General features: G+C 39.6%; 1 protein-coding gene and 1 pseudogene across 1 annotated transcript; both read left to right on the top strand.

Annotated features, from left to right (window-relative positions):
- The first annotated feature begins 11,709 nt into the window (after window positions 1–11,709).
- Window positions 11,710–12,641, top strand: LOC112407344 (heat shock cognate 71 kDa protein-like). Its single transcript, XM_024756612.1, has one exon. The coding sequence runs from the start codon at window positions 11,742–11,744 to the stop codon at window positions 12,639–12,641; it is 900 nt and encodes a 299-aa protein (XP_024612380.1). The 5' UTR covers window positions 11,710–11,741.
- Window positions 12,642–12,667: 26 nt separating this feature from the next.
- On the top strand, window positions 12,668–14,651 carry LOC112407343 (heat shock cognate 71 kDa protein pseudogene; annotated as a pseudogene).
- The last annotated feature ends 5,746 nt before the right edge of the window (window positions 14,652–20,397 follow it).

Genomic DNA, 20,397 nt, shown 5'->3' with positions numbered 1-20,397 from the left:
CCCTCATTATTTTTCTCTTCCTTTCCTTCCCTTCATCAGAGACACCTATTATCAGCATTTTGGATCTTCTTTTCCAATCTTCAATATTTGCCATTTTCTCTCAACCTTTTTATTGTCTCTTTCCTCCTCTTGATTTTGATGGTTCCTCCTTTTCATGTTTTATTTCACCTTAGACATTTGTTGTGTTTATTCATTCTTATTTTCCTTCTACTTTAGTCATTTCTAAAATGTTTTTCCTATGTTTTTAATTCTTTAGTGAATCTGTCATCTCATTTCTTAGGTTTTCTAATTAGTATTAATGTTATTCTTTCATGCCAGTATCACTTTCTTAATCCTTTTGGTTTGTTTTGAAAGAACCCATTACAGTTTTATCTGTTTTTTGAACATGGCTCTCTGGCATGCTTTCTTTGTCTGTGGGATGTTATTCTACTTTTTAATCTCTTTTTTTTCCTATAATAACTTTGCATGGAATTTGGCCTCAGTACTTTTCTGTTGCTTATTTTCATGTGAATTTAGTTTTTCTGAACTTTTAGAAGGAAGCTTGGTTCAGAGGGCTCTTCTAGCTGCACGAAACAACCTCTTCTACTGTTTTTGTATAGTATTTTAAAATATGGTGGCTCACTTTTTAAACACTCCCAGGCTCTATTGCCTCTACATTTCTCCTCCCTACAGTTTCTCCTTGGTGTGGAGACCTAGCCTAAAAGGAGTCCTAGTGGGTCTTTTTTGAGGTTACATGAGATACCCTGCTTCACCCACTTTAGACTTACAGTGAGCCTCTTCCACTCCTCCATTACCATGGTGGCAAAAACCTTCCCAATTTATCTACTTTCTCAAATCAACCGACAGTCTCCCTGTGAATGACTTGGGCTGTGCATTCTCCCACTCACAGATCCCTCTGCTCTCTAGCACAGATGTAGATAACATACAATCTGTGGCTATGATGGTTTATTACCACTCACTTATATTTGGTTTTTGGAGATATCTTGTCACCTAGTTTTTCTGTAAATTATTTCCATGAATTTTGCTTTTCTATCTACATACTCTATTTTTATGTGGGGATTCATGAAGATTCAAAAGCTATGCAGCCACCACCAAAGCTATCATTCCTGATATCCCCATTCTTGAGATTTTATTCTTATACTCACTTAATAAGCTCAAACACATCTTCTATTAGTGTTTGTGGTGTTTATTTCTGGAAGATACATAAATGATTTATTTTCTGAGCTCTTTCTTACCTTGGAATTTCTTTCTTATGTGACAATTTGCTGAGTACAGAATGCTTGAAACTCAACAATTTCCTTTTAAGTCCTGTATTCAGTGTTTCACCGTCCCCTACTTTTGTTTTGTTTGGCCATGCCATGTGGCATGCGGGATCTTAGTTCCCTGACCAGGGATCAAACCTGTGTCCCCTGTATTGGGAGCATGGAGTCTTAACCACTGGGCAGCCAGGGAAATCCCGTGCCCTCTAGCATTTAGTATTGTAAAACAGAAATTCAATACCAGGCTTCTTTCTTCTTTCCTTTTATTTTAAAGCAATTTTTGTGTTGTTGTTGTTGTTTATTTCATGGTGAGATGTTTGCATGATTTAAAAATCATACTAGAATACATCCAAATCAGCTTTGTCAAAACTGCAGTAGTGCATATAACCCTGGTTGTATGGAAAGATTTTTCAATATATATGAGGGAAGAATAGCTTTAACAGAACCAATTTCCAGATGCTCAGCTTATACATGTAAAGTTTCCTAAAATTGATCTACCTAGGAAAAGACATACTGTCAAGACATCATGAGGTTTTTCTTCCTTTTCATAATTGCCTTTCTCCCACTTTAGGAAAGAAACAAATCTCTCACTCATCCAAATCTTAATAAGGTGTTGTGGCAGTTTTTTAAAATGGCTACAAGTTCATCAACACTCCTTTCATAGAGAGGTGGAGTCTTTATCTCCTCCTCTTATATCTGGGCTAGATTATGACTCTATTTGACCAATAGCATACAACAGAAGGGATGACTTCCAGGGCTAGGTCATAAAAGACAATGCAGCTTCTGTTTTGTTTGCTGGAATACTTGCCCTGACCCTTAGTCCTATAAGAATTCTCACTGCTCTGGCCATGATGTTGTAGCCCAAGCCACATAGAGAGGCTACGTATGAGCCCTCTGATGGATGGTTTCAACGGAGCTCAGCCTTTAGTCATCCAGCCCAGCACTGAACATAGAAGTCAAGGAATTTCCAGATAATTCCAGTCCTAAGCCTTAGAGTCATCCAAACCTTTGGTTCTTCTCATCTGAAGACCCAGACATCATGGAGGAGAAATAAGACCTTACTACACATTGATCAAATTCCTTACCCACAGAATTTGTAAACACAACAAAGTGGTTGTTTTATGTCTCTGAGTTTGAGGGAAGTTATGCAGCAATAGTAATTGAAACAGGCTCATTGACCTAGGGTTTAAAAACCTCCAGGGTGACAGGGTGAGAGAGAGGCATGGACATATATACACTAACAAACGTAAGTTAGATACCTAGTAGGAAGCAGCTGCATGGCACAAGGATATTGGCTCGGTGCTTTGTGACTGCCTGGAGGGGTGGGATAGGGAGGGTGGGAGAGAGGGAGATGCAAGAGGGAAGAGATATGGGAACATATGTATATGTATAACTAATTCACTTTGTTATAAAGCAGAAACTAACACATCATTGTAAAGCAATTATACCCCAATAAAGATGTTTAAAAAATAAAATAAAAACCTCCAGGGTGACAAAGGAACAGTTTGAGATACTGGTGTAGATGTTGATAAAGGAAAGCACTCGAATTACTGGGTAGCACATAGTGTTGCATGTCATATGGTTTCTGATTTTTTGCCTTCAACAAAATTATGAGAAGATATTATGGATTTATCAGATCCTAGATAATTCAAATAAGTTTTGATGATTGGTAGCTATGTGACTTTGAGTGTATAAGACAGCAGGGATTGAAAGCATACATGAGATGCTATAATAAAAATTCTTTTATTCCTATTTGTGCAAACAAGAGTTCTCCTTGTTTTCATCTATACAAATAAAGATGGAATGGATACTGAATCATTTATCATTCTAAAAATAAGCAACAGTCATCCATGATCATATGAACTGATTGACAAAAAGATAAATAGCCTTAACCATCTCTTTAAGAACTGCATGCCCATAAAATCATACTCCATATGTGATACTTCATATATGATACTGTTAAAATGTGTGATACATTTATATTATTTTGATCAGTTGGAAACCAAAAATTTAATGACAGCTCAAACTAGAAAAAAATTTGTGTAACTTTCAGAGCCTGTGGTTATAGAAAATTTTTTAATGTTTACATTTAAATATATATTCATATTCCTGGTGTTGAAAATATGAAGTTCGATTTAAAAAATCCATGTGTAAATTATGTTATATTAATATAAACCCTATAGAGAAAGGAAAAGTGAAATGATAATGGGAGGAAATACTTTAAATTTTCACCTGTTAAAGATGAGCATGTTCAACGATTTTTTTAAAGCAGATAACGGTTATTATAGAAATAATTAAGCCATTTAGAGTACATTGGACACAATTTAAATGATGATGGCATATTTTTGTTTTGAAATACCAACGTTCATAATGCAGTATAAAGTAGATCCTTTGCAACTGTTTAAATTTATGATATCAAGTTAAAAATGTATGAAGCATCTAAATTTCTTTACTACCTTTATCTCATTGAGCCTTTTAAATCTCTTCCTACAGCCTAAGCAGCTCTCTTTTCATCTTAGTCTATTGTCTCATCATCTTTTCTTTCCTCTTTTGTTTGATAGAGGACACGTTTTTGAGAATTTTATTGAGAACACAAAACAGATGCTTTCAAAAATGTACTTTGGATCCCTTTAGTTAACTGTTTTTATCTTACACAAATTTTTGTCTTTTTATCTTTAATGAACAATTTACCATTTCTTATATTACATAATATTTTCACAAGGTATTTGTTGACTTTTTTCCTTTGTTGATTCACATGCCTCTGATTGTCCACTTCCTCCTCAGAAGTGTGATTGCATTGCCTGTGAATGTAGGCAGTAGAAGTAGTTGGGAATTCCCAATGTATTTCTTCCCAACCTTGCTATATCTTTAAGAATTCTATATGTGATTAGGTTAATGCAAATTCTTCCTACAGAATAGAAGACCTTGACCAGTATTCCTGCTGACATTATTAGAATATTGCATTGCTTTCAATGATTCTAATGAATGTTCCTATAATAACGCAAATTGGGAATTATTAACCAGTCACCCTGATAATCTTCAAGTTAGGGATGAGAAGCTTTCAAATGTTTATACCAATGTGCCCATCCTTGTTTGCATAGAGTCATAAGGGGAATGGAGTGTGTTGAGAATGTGCCATGTTGACCACACTTTATAAAGATGGAAACAGCAGAGAGCAGTAACTCACAAGTGACAGGAAGAGGTGTGTGGCAATGAATCCCAGCTCACAGTTCAATGAAAATCAGCATGCTCTAAGATGCTGATCTTTGATTCGAGCATTTTCTCAGCCCAGCTGCTGCCTAAGAACATTTAATTAGAAGAAACATAATACTCTTCAAGTCATGATGTTGGCTAACATCCATTTGTATCTGGTTCTTACTAAGGCCTATATTTAATGCCATCAGAGCTCACTCTGGGGAGAGTGTGAGCCTAACCTCTTAGGGCCAAAAATATCCCCCAGGCACAAACACAAATGTGGGTTCCATTCCACACTAAGTTGAGGAAACATTATTTTCCTATAATCAGCAAAGTTGTAAGGAAAACAAGCACTAAAAGGCAGTTCTCCAAATAGTGTTGAGCTGTGTACACAACACCTATGGTATTTTCTGCTCAGTCTTTCCTGGATCCACAGGACTATCAAGGGAACTTCCATGTAAGTGCAGTATGACCCCCACCTTCCACCCACAGTCAACTGACCCAGAGGTGGGCACCAGATCCCAATGAGGCCCATCAAGTCCCATCTCTCCTGCTACAGCAGGTTGTTCTGAGGTGAGCACCCATATCAAACTGTGCCAGCAAGTCCCAGACTGCACATTTGGACTTGGGACAGAAGGGGTTAGATCAGTCTCTTCTCATTGCTGAAGAGGGAAACTCATGCCACTGTTTCTGCCCCATGGAGAAAGCCAAGCAGCAGCATGAGAGGTTGTTCCAGTTGTAAAGGGGTCCCATCTGCATCCCGGCCATTTCTATAGCTGGAGTCTTCAATTCTTCCTTAAATTCCCTGAGAGAACCAAGAATGTTTAAAATAAATCCCCCCCCTTTTTTTTATTAAAATGGTTTGAATTTGGTGTCTGGATTTGCAAACAGTGGATTCCTGATTTTAAAAATAAGATTTATCAAACCTGACTGCCACCGAGTGACCGTCTTTATTTTTATGAACTAGAAAAGTGTATCATTCCTCTCAGTCATTGAAACATTCCTCTTTCCCATTCCTTATAGGTTTATTTTTTGCTACACTTGGGGTTAGAAAATCCTTTTTCCAAAATGGCTTCTTGTGAACAGTGATTGCTCTGAGGGTTTATCTAGATAGGACTGTTTCCATATGCACAGTGTTTGATTGATACATGCAGTAAAATATCCAGCACTGTGACTTTTACTGCCAAAATTCTCTTAGAAATGGAAACCAGAACAGCTTTTTTTTAAGATAGGCCATATGCCAAGATTTTTTTCTTCATTTAAGGAAGAATATAGGAAGTAAAATAAATGAAAGAAAAACAAGTCACGGTCCCAAGAATTATGCACTGCTACGCAGCAGCTGCTCCACAGGGACAGAACACAAGGCCACCACACAGCATGAGTAAGGTTCACCAGGAAGCTGAGGCATCACCGTCCCTGCCCCAAAGGTGGATGCCATGAGAATGAGCTTCTCTGTAATGAGAGGAGATGCTGTGTGTGTGCATGTGTGTATGCGTTCAGTCTCTCAATCAATTGGAATTATAAATAAAAAAGATAAATTTCTCCCAGGAGATGCATCTACAATTAATAGAGGCTAATGAAGGCAGTGTGGAGGGGGAGTGGTGATCTCACTGTCATAAACAGTCAGCCATATCCAGCTTTGGCATAGCTCCTCTTCGATCTTGTTGTCTTGCCTTTTCAGCCTCCATTCTCAATTCAAGTTCAATGTCACTCACATGCACACATGCTATGGGAAAGGAAGCCTCTCCTGTGGATTCTTTCATGTTCACAGGAACTCCTGCTGGAAATGTGGTTCTCTTGAAAGGCATACACATGAACACAATGGAGGTGGCCATTCGTCCCACGCTTTCTGAAATATACCAGGTGCTGAGATTTCCATCTCCATCTTGCATTTGAAGATAGATGTAATTAAAGCTTTCCTCCTACTCTCCCATACACGAGTGCTGTTTAGCTCTTATTGTCTGAGAGTTTCTTACATACACCTGGAAATAAATATCAGTCTCTGGATACACAGCCATGAAGCCTATGCACCAAGATCTCAGACCCATTCCCCACTTTTTTCATTTCTTCTGTTCATACAGAAGATGCTGCTCTTGCTGCAGATGTTGACTGCAACTTCTAGCAGGTGGAATTAATTAATTGTCTCTTTGGTCAAAACAAGCAGCCTTACTGTATTTGCTTTAGATTCTTCTCCTCTGTGGTTATTTACAGCAGAGGAAACCATGAAATTAGGCATTGAGGAGCAGTTATTCTATAAAAATGAACAGCCACAGGGCTTCCCTGGTGGCACAGTGGTTGAGAGTCCACCTGCCGATGCAAGGGACATGGGTTCGTGCCCCGGTCTGGGACGATCCTGCATGCCGCGGAGCGGCTGGGCCTATGAGCCATGGCTGCTGAGCCTGCGCCTCCGGAGCCTGTGCTCCTCAACGTGAGAGGCAACAACAGTGAGAGACCCACGTACCACAAAAAAAAAAAAAAAAAAAAAAAAAAAATGGACAGCCACAGCAACATGTGGGACACAACAGAAGTTTGGCTTTGTCAATTACAGGACTAGAACTCAGGAGCTGAGCCCCATTGCCCAATAAGTGTTTGGGGTAAGTTATCAGAGCATGCCCAGGAATCATATCAGGAAAATGCCTTCTGAAATGTGTTGGGCTGTGGTTCTTTGTCCAAAAAGTTCCTACGTACAAGACTCAGAACAAGAGGACACAGATGACTGGCAAGGGAAGATCTTAAAGGAGTTCTTTTGCCAGACTCTTCAGTTCTGGTTGTTAAATGAAAGAGAAGATGAGCAGGGCGGTATCGGTTTTAGACTCTCTATAGGATCCAGAAAAATTGCAGATGTGGTACATGTGCCCACATTAGCATTGCAGCATAAAATATGATTTGAGACAGGGCATTGTCTCAAATGACAATGAGACAGGGCATTGAGACAGGTTTTGTCTGGTTCTATGAAGCAGGTATTACCCTAATACCGAAACCAGACAATACCAAAATCTCAGGTCAAGCTGAGATTTCACTTAGAAAAGGTCTTTATCACCCATTATTAAAAACATCAGACAATATGATGAACATGTTGGCCTGGATGAAATTCCTTTTGAAGAACTCAAATCTAGGAACAAAGTTCAGTGGTCCTATCAACCAGTATTGCAAAATTGCAAGTATTTGAGAATCAAGTTGGAACATAGGAGTTCAGTTCCAAGAACTTTTCTTATGAAGAAGGACAGGCTGTATGTGGCACATGCTCTATGGCAGCAGCTACTCCTATGTACTGATTACAAGCGCGCATACCAGCAGCTAACCCTGGAAACCCCACACTTCCTTCAGGTAAAGCAACATGCATGGGGACAGGTTAGTCACAGTTAAGACTTATTCAGGTCTCCTTAATGAGCAGAGCTTAGGGCGAGGGAAACCTAACCAGGCTTCACCTCTATGGTCTGGAGCACATCATTTATTCCTCTAACACTATTTCCTTAAACATAAAAGGAGGGGATTGAATTAAATAATCTCTAAGGGCTCTTTCTGGGAGGAAAAATTAAGATATTCAATTATATAGTAGATTTCAGGGAACTCTGTAGCATATAAAGTTTTTTTTAAAAATTACTCCTGTGATAAATGACATACTTGGAACATTATTAGTTCAATAATCAGGTGCTGGACAGCAGACAGCATACTCCTAATATTTTCTCTCAAGCCTTAAAAAGTGACGTGGCAGAGATGATCACTTTGTGAGCTAAGTCCATTATTGAAAATATGACATGTATTTTAGACACCCCTGCTTACGACAAGGTACATTTTGGTCACATCTCTTAAACTGGCTCTTAGCCAGAAAAAAAAATTATTTGAGCTCAAAATGGAGGATATTACAAAGATTAATTAGATATTATAGCAACTTTAAGTGAAGTCAGTGCCTTAGGGATTAGGAGGTGAGTATTTAAATACATAATGTGACCACTGAATCATTTGTGCACATGAGAACTATATGAGTATAAATTGCAGGTAGGCTTCTGCATATGTTTGACAACAAAAACACAAGTGCTAAATTCACACTAAGTTTGGGCTTTTAAAAGAAATTCAAGACTGATTTAGAAAGAATGAAAGAAACTACTACTTAATAATTATTAAAAGTAGAGACACAACAAATGAAAACAAAAAATTTTCTTTGAAAAGATCAATAGTTCTTTGATAAACCTCTAGCCAGACTAAGGAAGGAAAAAGAGAGAAGACACAAATTACTAATAACAGAAATGTAAGAGGAGACATCACTACAGATCCCACGGAAATTAAATAATAATAAATAAATACTATTAACTACTCTATCTCCAGAAATTAGATAACCTAGATGAAGTGGACCAATTCCTTAAAAGACACAATCTAAAACTCACACAAGGGAAAACAGACTGAACAGGCCTATATCCATTAAAAAAATTGAACCAATAATTAATAACCTTCCCAAACTGAAAGTACCATGCCCAGATATATTTCCTAGTGAATTCTGCCAAACATTTATGGAGGAAATTATACTAAATCTCTTTCAGAGAATAGAAGCAGAAGGAATACTTCCTAATTCATTCTATGAAACAGGTATTACCCTAATACCAAAACCAGACAAAGACATTACAAGGAAGGAAAACTACAGCCCTCATAAATATGATGCAAAATTTTTCAATGAAATATTAACAAATCGAATCCAATAATAAATAAAAAGAATTACACACTACAAAGAAGTGAGATTACATATTTTTACAGTTGTGTGACTGAAGTTCCATTTTCTTACTGGCTAGGTACAATCTCAACTCCTATAGGCCACCTGTAATTCCTTCCTATGTGACCATCTCACAACAACATGGCAGCTTATGTCTTCAAACTCACAAGGAGAATTTTTTAATTTTAAATTCTCCACAAGGACTTTTTAATTGACTAAAATTAACTACTATATCAATTAACTAAAATAATTAACTTAATTAACTAAGTTAATTTAGTTAACTTTTTACTTTTTTTGTTTTACTTAATCATGGGAGTGGCAGATTCTATTGTCTAGAAGCAAGTGCCTTTGCCAGATTCTATTGTCTAGAAGCAAGTGCCAGGTCCCACCTACACTCAAGGAGAGGGGATTGTACAAGGTGTAACACCAGCAGGAGGAAATCATGGCACCCTTTACATCTGCTTCTCTTTGATTTTGTACTGGAGGTCTTAACCAAAGCAATAAGAAACTAAAAAGAAATAAGAAGCATAGGGATTAGAAAAATAAAAATAAGATAACCATAATTCACAGAAAACATATTTAAAACTCAAAACAATTGATAAGCAAGTTATCAGATTTAATAAGAGAGCTGAGTAAGGGAGCTAGATATAGAATGACATATAAAAATCAATTGCATTTCTTTATACCAATATCTAACTGTTAGTAAACATTAGTCAAAAAACATACGGTGTACAGAGGTAACTTTAAGATAACAATAAGTTACCTACAGAAAGAAAAGTTTAAAAAATGGTGTACACAAACTATATGGAGAAAATTAGAAAATTATTGGAAAACATTAAGGAAGCCTGAAATAAGTGGAATACCATGTTCAAAGACAGGAAGCTCCAATATTGTAAAATTATAAATCTCCCAAATAGTTAATCTATAAAATCAATGAAACATCGATCAAGATTCAACACATTTGTGTATGTGTGGATGTGTGTGAGTCTCTGATATGTTGATACATTTCTTAAGCTGTCCTCTCTCAAGGAAAAGGACCAGAATAACCAAGACAATTTTTAAGAGCAAGATAGGAACATTTGTTCTATCTAATATAAAGCTTTAACATAAAGTTATATTTATGATATTTTTATTATATCTATATTATTATAAAATTACATTTATTTATTAATTTTGTGTTAAATTTGTTGTTGTAAAATTATGTTTGTGAATTAAGTGTGTTTTTTGCTGTGAAAATGGACACACCAAAGGACCAGAATAGAAAACCCAGAAATAGACCATAAATACATGGATTGCAGATCATTGGAGCTGAGCCAATGTTATAAGGGGAAAAAATATAAAACGTTATTCTTAGCACATGCAGTGTACAAAAGTAAATTCAAGATCTAACAAATGGTTACCTAACACCTAAATGTGAAGAGCAATTTTTTTTTTTTTGGAAGAAAATATAATGTCTTTATTACTTGTAGTAGGGTGATATAAAAATATTTTAAATTAAATTTTCAGACTTCTGTCTAACAAAAGACATCACAGACAAAGTTAAAGGACAAGTTACAGTCTGGGAAAAGATATTCGCAACAAAGAATTGCTTCCAGATAATTTGGGGTGAGGTAGAGGGTAGAATTGACAGATGTGGAGGTGGACTGGTTCTGAAGCACAAGGAAGAGGGCTAAGTAAAATCTATCTCAATTTTCCAGTTGAAGCAACTCAGATTTGTTCCTCCCACTTCTGCACTCTATTGTAGAACTTGTATGATAATATTATTGTTTGCTTATGAGTCTGTCTTCCCCACTAGACTTGGCGTCTTTTAATCTAAGACTCGAGAGTTTTAATCCACAGCCTCAATAACAAAGGGGCTACAGTTCTGGAGCCTGAGTTTCTGCCTGGCTCAATCATTTGTTGGCTGTGGGAGCTTATGCAGGTTATTTCATTGCTGTGGCCCCAGTTTGCTCACTTGTGTGATGATGGAAATAATAATAATAAAGTCTTTTGAGTCATATAATGACTCAACGGTCATTATATCAAATGAGTTAATACACATGAAAGCATTTAGAACAATGCCTGGACACAAGTATTTGTGGAGCGAATTAACCATACAAGTAACAAAGGCAAACTTTTCTTTATATCTCCCTGAAGGAAGTTAAGCTGCACCATTTCAATGGCATTTCACCCACAGCTCAGAACAAATAAGTACCTGACAAATATTTCTTTTCTTTCTTCCATTCCCAAAATCACCAAAGATGACAAAGATGATACAAGGTTTTTTCAGAATTTTGAGGAAGACGTAATAAATAGTGGGGATGGTACCTGGAGTTAGCTAAACTGTAAGGTAAGGGCACACTCCTCCCAACTGCCAATGCTAAATAAGGCTTTTGACTCCAAAGGCAAGGAGTTATGGTCCAACTACAAAGTTAGAGAGAAGATCATCCTCATTTCTGAAAACAACTAAGTTTGAGGGTTTCCCAAAACCATCCTCAGATTCCATAATTCACTAGAAAGACTCACAGCTCGCTGAACGCGACGGCAGCTCTATAGGTTGCTGTTTTCTCCTCCAGTGGACCCGGGCCTGCGCTCCAGCAACCATGTCTAAGGGACCTGCAGTTGGCATTGATCTTGGCACCACCTATTCTTGTGTGGGTGTCTTCCAGCACGGAAAGGTGGAAATAATTGCCAATGATCAGGGGAACCGAACTACACCTAGCTATGTCGCCTTTACTGATACCAAACGATTGATCGGTGATGCTGCAAACAATCAAGTTGCAATGAATCCCACCAACACGGTGTTTGATGCCAAACCCCTTATTGGACAAAGATTCGATGATGCTGTTGTCCAGTCTGATATGAAGCATTGGCCCTTCATGGTGGTGAATGATGCAGGCAGGCCTAAGGTTCAAGAAGAATACAAGAGAGAGACAAAAGGTTTTTATGCAGAGGAGGTGTCATCCATGGTTTTGACAAAGATGAAGGAAATAGCAGAAGCCTACCTTGGGAAGACTGTTACCAATGCTATTGTCACAGTACCCTCTTACTTTAATGATTCTCAGCGTCAGGCTACCAAAGATGCTGGAACTATTGCTGGGCTCAATGTACTTAGAATCAATGAACCAACTGCTGCTGCTATTGCCTATGGCTTAGACAAAAATGTTGGAGCAGAAAGAAATGTGCTGATCTTTGATTTAGGTGGTGGCACTTTTGATGTGTCAATCCTCACTATTGAGAATGGAATCTTTGAGGTCAAATCTACAGCTGGAGATACCCACTTACGTGGAGAAGACTTTGACAACTGGATGGTCAACCATCTTATTGCAGAATTCAAGCGCAAGCACAAGAAGGACATCAGTGAGAACAAGAGGGCTGTCCGTCGCCTTCGTACTGCTTGTAAGCGTGCTAAGCACACTCTCTCTTCCAACACCCAGGCCAGTATTGAGATTGATTCCCTCTGTGAAGGAATTGACTTCTACATCTTAATTACCCGTGCCTGATTTGAAGAACTGAATGCTGATTTTTCTCCTCCAGTGGACCCGGGCCTGCGCTCCAGCAACCATGTCTAAGGGACCTGCAGTTGGCATTGATCTTGGCACCACCTATTCTTGTGTGGGTGTCTTCCAGCACGGAAAGGTGGAAATAATTGCCAATGATCAGGGGAACCGAACTACACCTAGCTATGTCGCCTTTACTGATACCAAACGATTGATCGGTGATGCTGCAAACAATCAAGTTGCAATGAATCCCACCAACACGGTGTTTGATGCCAAACCCCTTATTGGACAAAGATTCGATGATGCTGTTGTCCAGTCTGATATGAAGCATTGGCCCTTCATGGTGGTGAATGATGCAGGCAGGCCTAAGGTTCAAGAAGAATACAAGAGAGAGACAAAAGGTTTTTATGCAGAGGAGGTGTCATCCATGGTTTTGACAAAGATGAAGGAAATAGCAGAAGCCTACCTTGGGAAGACTGTTACCAATGCTATTGTCACAGTACCCTCTTACTTTAATGATTCTCAGCGTCAGGCTACCAAAGATGCTGGAACTATTGCTGGGCTCAATGTACTTAGAATCAATGAACCAACTGCTGCTGCTATTGCCTATGGCTTAGACAAAAATGTTGGAGCAGAAAGAAATGTGCTGATCTTTGATTTAGGTGGTGGCACTTTTGATGTGTCAATCCTCACTATTGAGAATGGAATCTTTGAGGTCAAATCTACAGCTGGAGATACCCACTTACGTGGAGAAGACTTTGACAACTGGATGGTCAACCATCTTATTGCAGAATTCAAGCGCAAGCACAAGAAGGACATCAGTGAGAACAAGAGGGCTGTCCGTCGCCTTCGTACTGCTTGTAAGCGTGCTAAGCACACTCTCTCTTCCAACACCCAGGCCAGTATTGAGATTGATTCCCTCTGTGAAGGAATTGACTTCTACATCTTAATTACCCGTGCCTGATTTGAAGAACTGAATGCTGACCTGTTCCGTGGCATACTGGACCCTGTGGAGAAAGCCCTTCGGGATGCCAGGCTAGACAAGTCTCAGATCCATGATATTGTCCTGGTGGGTGGTTCAACCAGCATCCCTAAGATTCAGAAACTTCTACAGGATTTCTTCAATGGGAAAGAACTGAATAAGAGCATCAACCCTGATGAGGCTGTTGCTTATGGAGTAGCTCTCCAGGCAGCCATTCTATCTGGAGACAAATCCGAAAATGTTCAAGACTTGCTGCTGTTGGATGTCACTCCTCTTTCCCTTGGAATTGAAACTGCTGGTGGAGTCATGACTGTCCTCATCAAACACAACACCACCATTCCAACCAAGCAGATGCAGACCTTCACAACCTACTCGGACAACCAGCCTGGTGTACTCATTCAGGTTTATGAAGGTGAGCATGCCATGACAAAAGATAACAACTTGCTTGGTGAGTTTGAACTCACAGGCTTACCTCCTGCCCCCGTGGTGTTCCTCAGATTGAAGTCACTTTTGATATTGATGCCAATGTCATCCTCAATGTCTCTGCTGTGGATAAGAACACAGGAAAAGAGAATAGGATTGCCATCACTAATGACAAGGGCCGTTTGAGCAAAGAAGACATTGAACGTATGGTTCAGGAAGCAGAGAAGTATAAAGCTGAAGATGAGAAGCAGCGGGATAAGGTGTCTTCGAAGAATTCTCTTGAATCCTATGCTTTCAGCATGAAAGCTACTGTTGTGGATGAGAAACTTCAAGGCAAGATTAATGATGAGGACAAACAGAAGATTCTTGATAAGTGTAATGAAATAATCAACTGACTTGATAAGAACCAGACTGCAGAGAAGGAAGAATTTGAACATCAGCAGAAGGAGCTGGAAAAAGTCTGCAACCCCATCATTACCAAGCTGTACCAGAGCGCAGGAGGCATGTCAGGAGGAATGCCAGGAGGAATGCCCGGGGGCTTCCCTGGTAGTGGAGCTCCACTGTCTGGTGGTGCCTCCTCTGGGCCCACCATTGAAGAGGTTGATTAAGCCAGCCTAGCACAGGTTTAGCATTGTTCCACACAACATTAAAGGACCCAAATTTGTAGCAAATTCCATGGCAGTTTTAAAGTTGAGCTGCTGTAGTAAACTGGACATTCTTGATACCTGAACATGGAACATGTGCACAGGGAAAGGAAATAACATTGCACTTTACAAGCACTGTATTGTAAACGGAAAATGCAATGTCTTAAATAAAACTGTATTTAAAATGGGCACCATAAAAAAAAAGACTCACAAGCTCAATGAAAGCTATTATATCCATAGTTGCATTTACTACAGGGAAAGAATACATTAAAATCAGCCAAAAGAAGAGCTGCATATGGCAGAGTCTAGGAGAGTCCCAATTGTCACATTTCCATTGTCCTCAGGAGGTCCCAGTATTGCCATGTGACAATAATCACTGAGGGTTGCCACCCTTGGAAGCTCAGCTGAACCTCTGTGTCCAGAACTGTATTCAGGCTTCATTACATAAGCATAGTTGATTGATTGATTGATTGATTGATTGCCCACATGCATAAAGTCAATCTCTAGGTCCACTGATACCATATCACCCAAAGTCCTCACCCTAAACCATGAGTTGATCTTTCTGGTGTGGCCAGCCAGCCCCTTCTCCAAGACTATTAAGTATGGCCAGGGGAAGGAGAAGGAAAGTAGGAGAAGGAAGAGGGATGGGATGGAATGGGAGAGAAGAGGACAGGACAGGACAGGAAGCTTTCTTGTGAAAAGAAAAGGGATTCATTCCCCAACCTCATGACCACCACTCAGTAAGCTTTTGTATGCTTCACAGCCACCCCATGAGATGTTCAAGATTTTGTAGATGAGGAAACTGAGACTCCAGGAGGCCAAGTAAATGGCCCTAGATCCCCCAAGATAGAAAGAAGACACACTGGGACTGGAAACCAGGTCTTCTGGCCATTATGTTCCTGTTCTTTCCATACAATTCACAGTCTCTGTGTTCTGCACTTATGTCAGTCTTTTTTTTTTAACCTTTCTTTAAGATCAAAGTATAGTTAATTTATAATGCTGCATTAGTTTCAGGTATACAGCAAAGACTGTTCAGTTGTGCATGTATATACATACATATATACATATATATATTCTTTTTCAGATTCTTTCCATTACAGGTTTTTACAAGATGTTGAAAATAGTTCCCTGTGCTATACAGCAGGTTCTTGTTGTTTACCTATTTTATATACAGTAGTGTGTATATGTTAATCCCAAACTCCTAGTTTATCACCCCACCACCCCACCCCACTATCCCCTTTGGTAACCATAAGTTTGTTTTCTCTGTTGGTGAGTCTATTTCTGTATTGTAAATAAGTTCACCTGTATCATTTTTTTTATACACCACATATGTGATATCATATATTTGTCTTTCTCTGTCTGACCTACTTCATTCAATATGATAACCTCTAGGTCCAGTCCTTCACTTTACTCCAATTCTGCAAACTTTAGACTTTTCCTTAAAGAGCTTAGAACAGTCTTTCTTAGCCTGTTAAGTTCTCATAAAGTTTTGGATCAATTAAAGAGATGCAGATTAGCAACTTTAGAATGTGGGAACAATAATTTTGCGCCAAAATTTATTGTCAAAGGAGTATGCAATTTTTTGCTATGTTCTGGAATTTTGTCATAATGAGGCAGTCATTTGTCTCTTAGACCTTCCCTTCTCAGCTCCCCACCACCCCACCCTATTGGTGAAATAGGCACCTGTGTCAAAGAGCTAATAAGGGGTCTTCCTTACAGGTCTCATTGCAAGCAAAGGCTTAATGGGCTTGGACAGCATGGCAGGCTGGTAAGAGACAGGGTGAGACAAGGGCAAAACCTTGACCCCACTTTAGACTTTGCCCTGCATCCAGTTCCTAAGATTGTGCTTTTGGCCATTGTGCCAATAAAAACGTAACAACTAGCAATCCTTTAACTAATTCTTATCAAATGTTATTGGAAAATAGAATCAACAAAAAATAAAACTAACCGTATGTGGTAAAATTTGTTACACATGAAAAACTCAAAAATTAAAAATGGGAAACAGACTCGGTAGAAATAGTTTTATTTAAAAAAATCAACAGTATCGGTTGGAGACCTTCAAGATGGCGGAAGAGTAAGACGTGGAGATCACCTTCCCACAAAAAATATATCAGAAATACATCTACATGTGGAACAACTCCTACAGAACACCTACTGAACGCTGGCAGAAGACCTCAGACTTCCCAAAAGGCAAGAAACTCCCCACATACCTGGGTAGGGAAAAGAAAAAAGAGAGACCAAAGAATAGGGACGGGACCTGCAACTCCGGGAGGGAGCTGTGAAGGAGGAAATGTCTCCACACACTAGAAAGTCCGTTCACTGGCGGAGATGGGGCGTGGGCGGGGGGGGAGCTTCGGCGCCACGGAGGAGAGCGCAGCAACAGGGGTGTGGAGGGCAAAGCGGCGAGATTCCCACACAGAGGATCGGTGCTGACCGGCACTCACCGGTCGGAGAGGCTTGTCTGCTCCCCCGCAGGGGTGGGCGGGGCTGGGAGCTGAGGCTTGGTCTTTGGTCGGATCCCAGGGAGAGGACTGGGATTGGCGGCGTGAACACAGCCTGCAGGGGTTAGTGCACCACGGCTAGCCGGGAGAGAGTCCGGGGAAAAGTCTGGACTTGCCGAAGAGGCAAGAGACTTTTTCTTCCCTCTTTGTTTCCTGCTACGCGAGGAGAGGGGATTAAGAGCGCTGCTTAAAGGAACTCCAGAGACGGGCGCGAGCCGCGGCTAAAAGCGCGGACCCCAGAGACAGGCTTGAGACGACACTAAGGCGGCTACTGCCGCCACCAAGAAGCCTGTGTGCGAGCACAGGTCACTATCCACACCCCACTTCCAGGGAGCCTGTGCAGCCCGCCATTGCCAGGGTCCCGGGATCCAGGGACAACTCTCCTGGGAGATGCACGGTGCGCCTCAGGCTGGTGCAACGTCACAGCGGCCTCTGCCGCCGCAGGCTTGCTCCGCATCCGCACCCTACCCTCCCCCCGGCCAGAGTGAGCCAGAGCCCCCGAAGCAGCTGCTCCTTTAACCCCGTCCTGTCTGAGAGAAGAACAGATGCCCTCAAGCGACCTACACGCAGAGGTGGGGCCAAATCCAAAGCTGAACCCCAGGAGCTGTGCGAAAAAAGAAGAGAAAGGGAAATCTCTCCCAGCAGCCTCAGGAACAGTGGATTAAACATTCACAATCAACTTAATGTACCCTGCATCTGTGGAATACCTGAATAGACAACGAGTCATCCCAAATTGAGGAGGTGGACTTTGGGAGCAAAGATAGATATATATATATATGTATGTATATATAATTTTCCCCCGTTTTCTCTTTTTGTGAGTGTGTATGTGTCTCTGTGATTTTGTCTGTATAGCTTTGATTTTACCATTTGTCCTAGCATTCTGTTGTTTTTTTGTTTTTTAACATAGTTTTTAGTGCTTCTTATGATTGGTAGATTTGTTTTTTGGTTTGGTTGCTCTCGTCTTTCTTTTTTTTTAATTATTTAAAATTTTTTAATTTTAATAATTATTTTTTATTTTAATAACTTTATTTTATTATTTTTCTTTCTTTCTTGTTTTCTCCCTTTTCTTCTGAGCTGTGTGGCTGACAGGGTCTTGGTGCTCTGGCTGGGTGTCAGGCCTCTGCCTCTGAGGTGGGAGAGCAAGTTTAGGACATTGGTCCACAAGAGACCTCTTAGCTCCATGAAATATCAAACGGTGAAAATCTCCCAGAGATCTCCATCTCAACGCCAAAACCCAGCTCCACTCAACGACCAGCAAGTTACAATGCTGGACACCCTATGCCAAACAACTAGCAAGACAGGAACACAACCCAACCCATTAGCAGAGAAGCTGCCTAAAATCATAATAAGGCCACAGACACCCCAAAACACACCACCAGACATGTACCTGTCCACCAGAAAGACAAGATCCAGCCTCATCCACCAGAACACAGGCACTAGTCCCCTCCACCAGGAAATGTACACAACCCACTGAAACAACTTTAGCCACTGGGGGCAGACACCATAAACAACAGGAACTATGAACCTGCAGCCTGTAAAAAGGAAACGCCAAACACAGTAAGTTAAGCAAAATGAGAAGACAAAGAAACACACATCAGATGAAGGAGCAAGGTAAAAAGATACCAGATGAAACAAATGAAGAGGAAATAGGCAGTCTACCTGAAAAGAATTCATAGTAATGATGGTAAAGATGATGCAAAATCTTGGAAATAGAATGGAGAAACTACAAGAAACATTTAACAAGGACCTAGAAAACTAACGAGTAAACAAAAAATGATGAACAACACAATAAGTGAAATTAAAAATTCTCTAAAAATAGAACTACCATACGACCCAGCAATCCCACTACTGGGCATATACCCTGAGAAAACCATAATTCAAAAAGAGTCATGTACCGCAATGTTCATTGCAGCTCTATTTACAATAGCCAGGACATGGAAGCAACCTAAGTGTCCATCGACAGATGAATGGATAAAGAAGATGTGGCGCATATATGCAATGGAATATTACTCAGCCATAAAAAGAAACGAAACTGAGTTATTTGTAGTGAGGTAGATGGACCTAGAGTCTGTCATACAGAGTGAAGTAAGTCAGAAATAGTAAAACAAATACCATAGGCTAACACATATATATGGAATCTAAAAAACAAACAAACAAAAAATGGTCATGAAGAACCTAGGGGCAAGACGGGAATAAAGATGCATACCTACTAGAGGATGGACTTGAGGATACGGGGAGGGAGAAGGGTAAGCTAGGACAAAGTAAGAGAGTGGCATGGACACATATACACTACCAAATGTAAAACAGATAGCTAGTGGGAAGCAGCTGCATAGCACAGGGAGGTCAGCTCGGTGCTTTGTGACCATCTAGAGAGGTGGGATAGGGAGGGTGGGAGGGAGGGAGAAGCAAGAGGGAAGAGATATGGGGATATATGTATATGTATAACTGATTCACGTTGTTATAAAACAGAAACTAACACACCATTGTAAAGCAATTATACTCGAATAAAGATGTTTAAAAAATAGTGGCATATATAATATAATGCATATTATAAAATACATATAATAGACTATTATTAAGCTGTAAAAAGAAGGAAACCTGCCATTTGCAACAACATGGATGAACCTGGAGAGCATTATGGTAAACCAGACAGGGAAAGGCAAATACAGTATGGTATCACTTATATCTGGAATCTGAAAGAAAAATAAGTCAAATTCATAGAGAAAGAGAGTAAATAATGGTTGCTAGGTGTTTGGGAGGTGGGGGAAATGGAAAAATGTTGGTCAAGGTGTACAAATTTTTAGTTATATGATGAAAAATTCCTGAGGATCTAATGTACAATATGGTGACTATATTTAATAATATTGTATTTTATCCTTGAAATCTACTAAGAAAGTAGATCTTAAGCATTCTTACTACTGGATAGAAAAGGTAACTACATGAGGTGATGGATGTATTAGATATCTAGATTTCGATAATCATTTCTCAATTATCAAATCATCATGTTGTACACTTTCAACTCAAACAATTTTATTTGTCAATTATAATTCAAAGCTGAAAATAAAATAAAATTTGCTCTAAGATGAAAAAAAATTCTCTAGAAGGAAGCAATACAGAATAACTGAGGCAGAAGAACAGATAAGTAACATGGAAGATAAAATAGTGGAAATAACAACTGCAGAGCAGAATAAAGAAAAAAAATGAAAAGA

The sequence above is a fragment of the Neophocaena asiaeorientalis genome, unplaced genomic scaffold (genome assembly GCF_003031525.2).
Source record: "Neophocaena asiaeorientalis asiaeorientalis breed wild unplaced genomic scaffold, Neophocaena_asiaeorientalis_V1.1 scaffold29, whole genome shotgun sequence".
NCBI lineage: Eukaryota > Metazoa > Chordata > Mammalia > Artiodactyla > Phocoenidae > Neophocaena > Neophocaena asiaeorientalis.
Note: the sequence above shows the minus strand (reverse complement) of the source record. Positions and strands in the feature narration are given on the sequence as shown.

Excerpts from the sequence above, each read along its gene's own strand:
- LOC112407344 (XM_024756612.1), top strand. The coding sequence starts at position 11,742 with ATGTCTAAGGGACCTGCAGTTGGCATTGATCTTGGCACCACCTATTCT.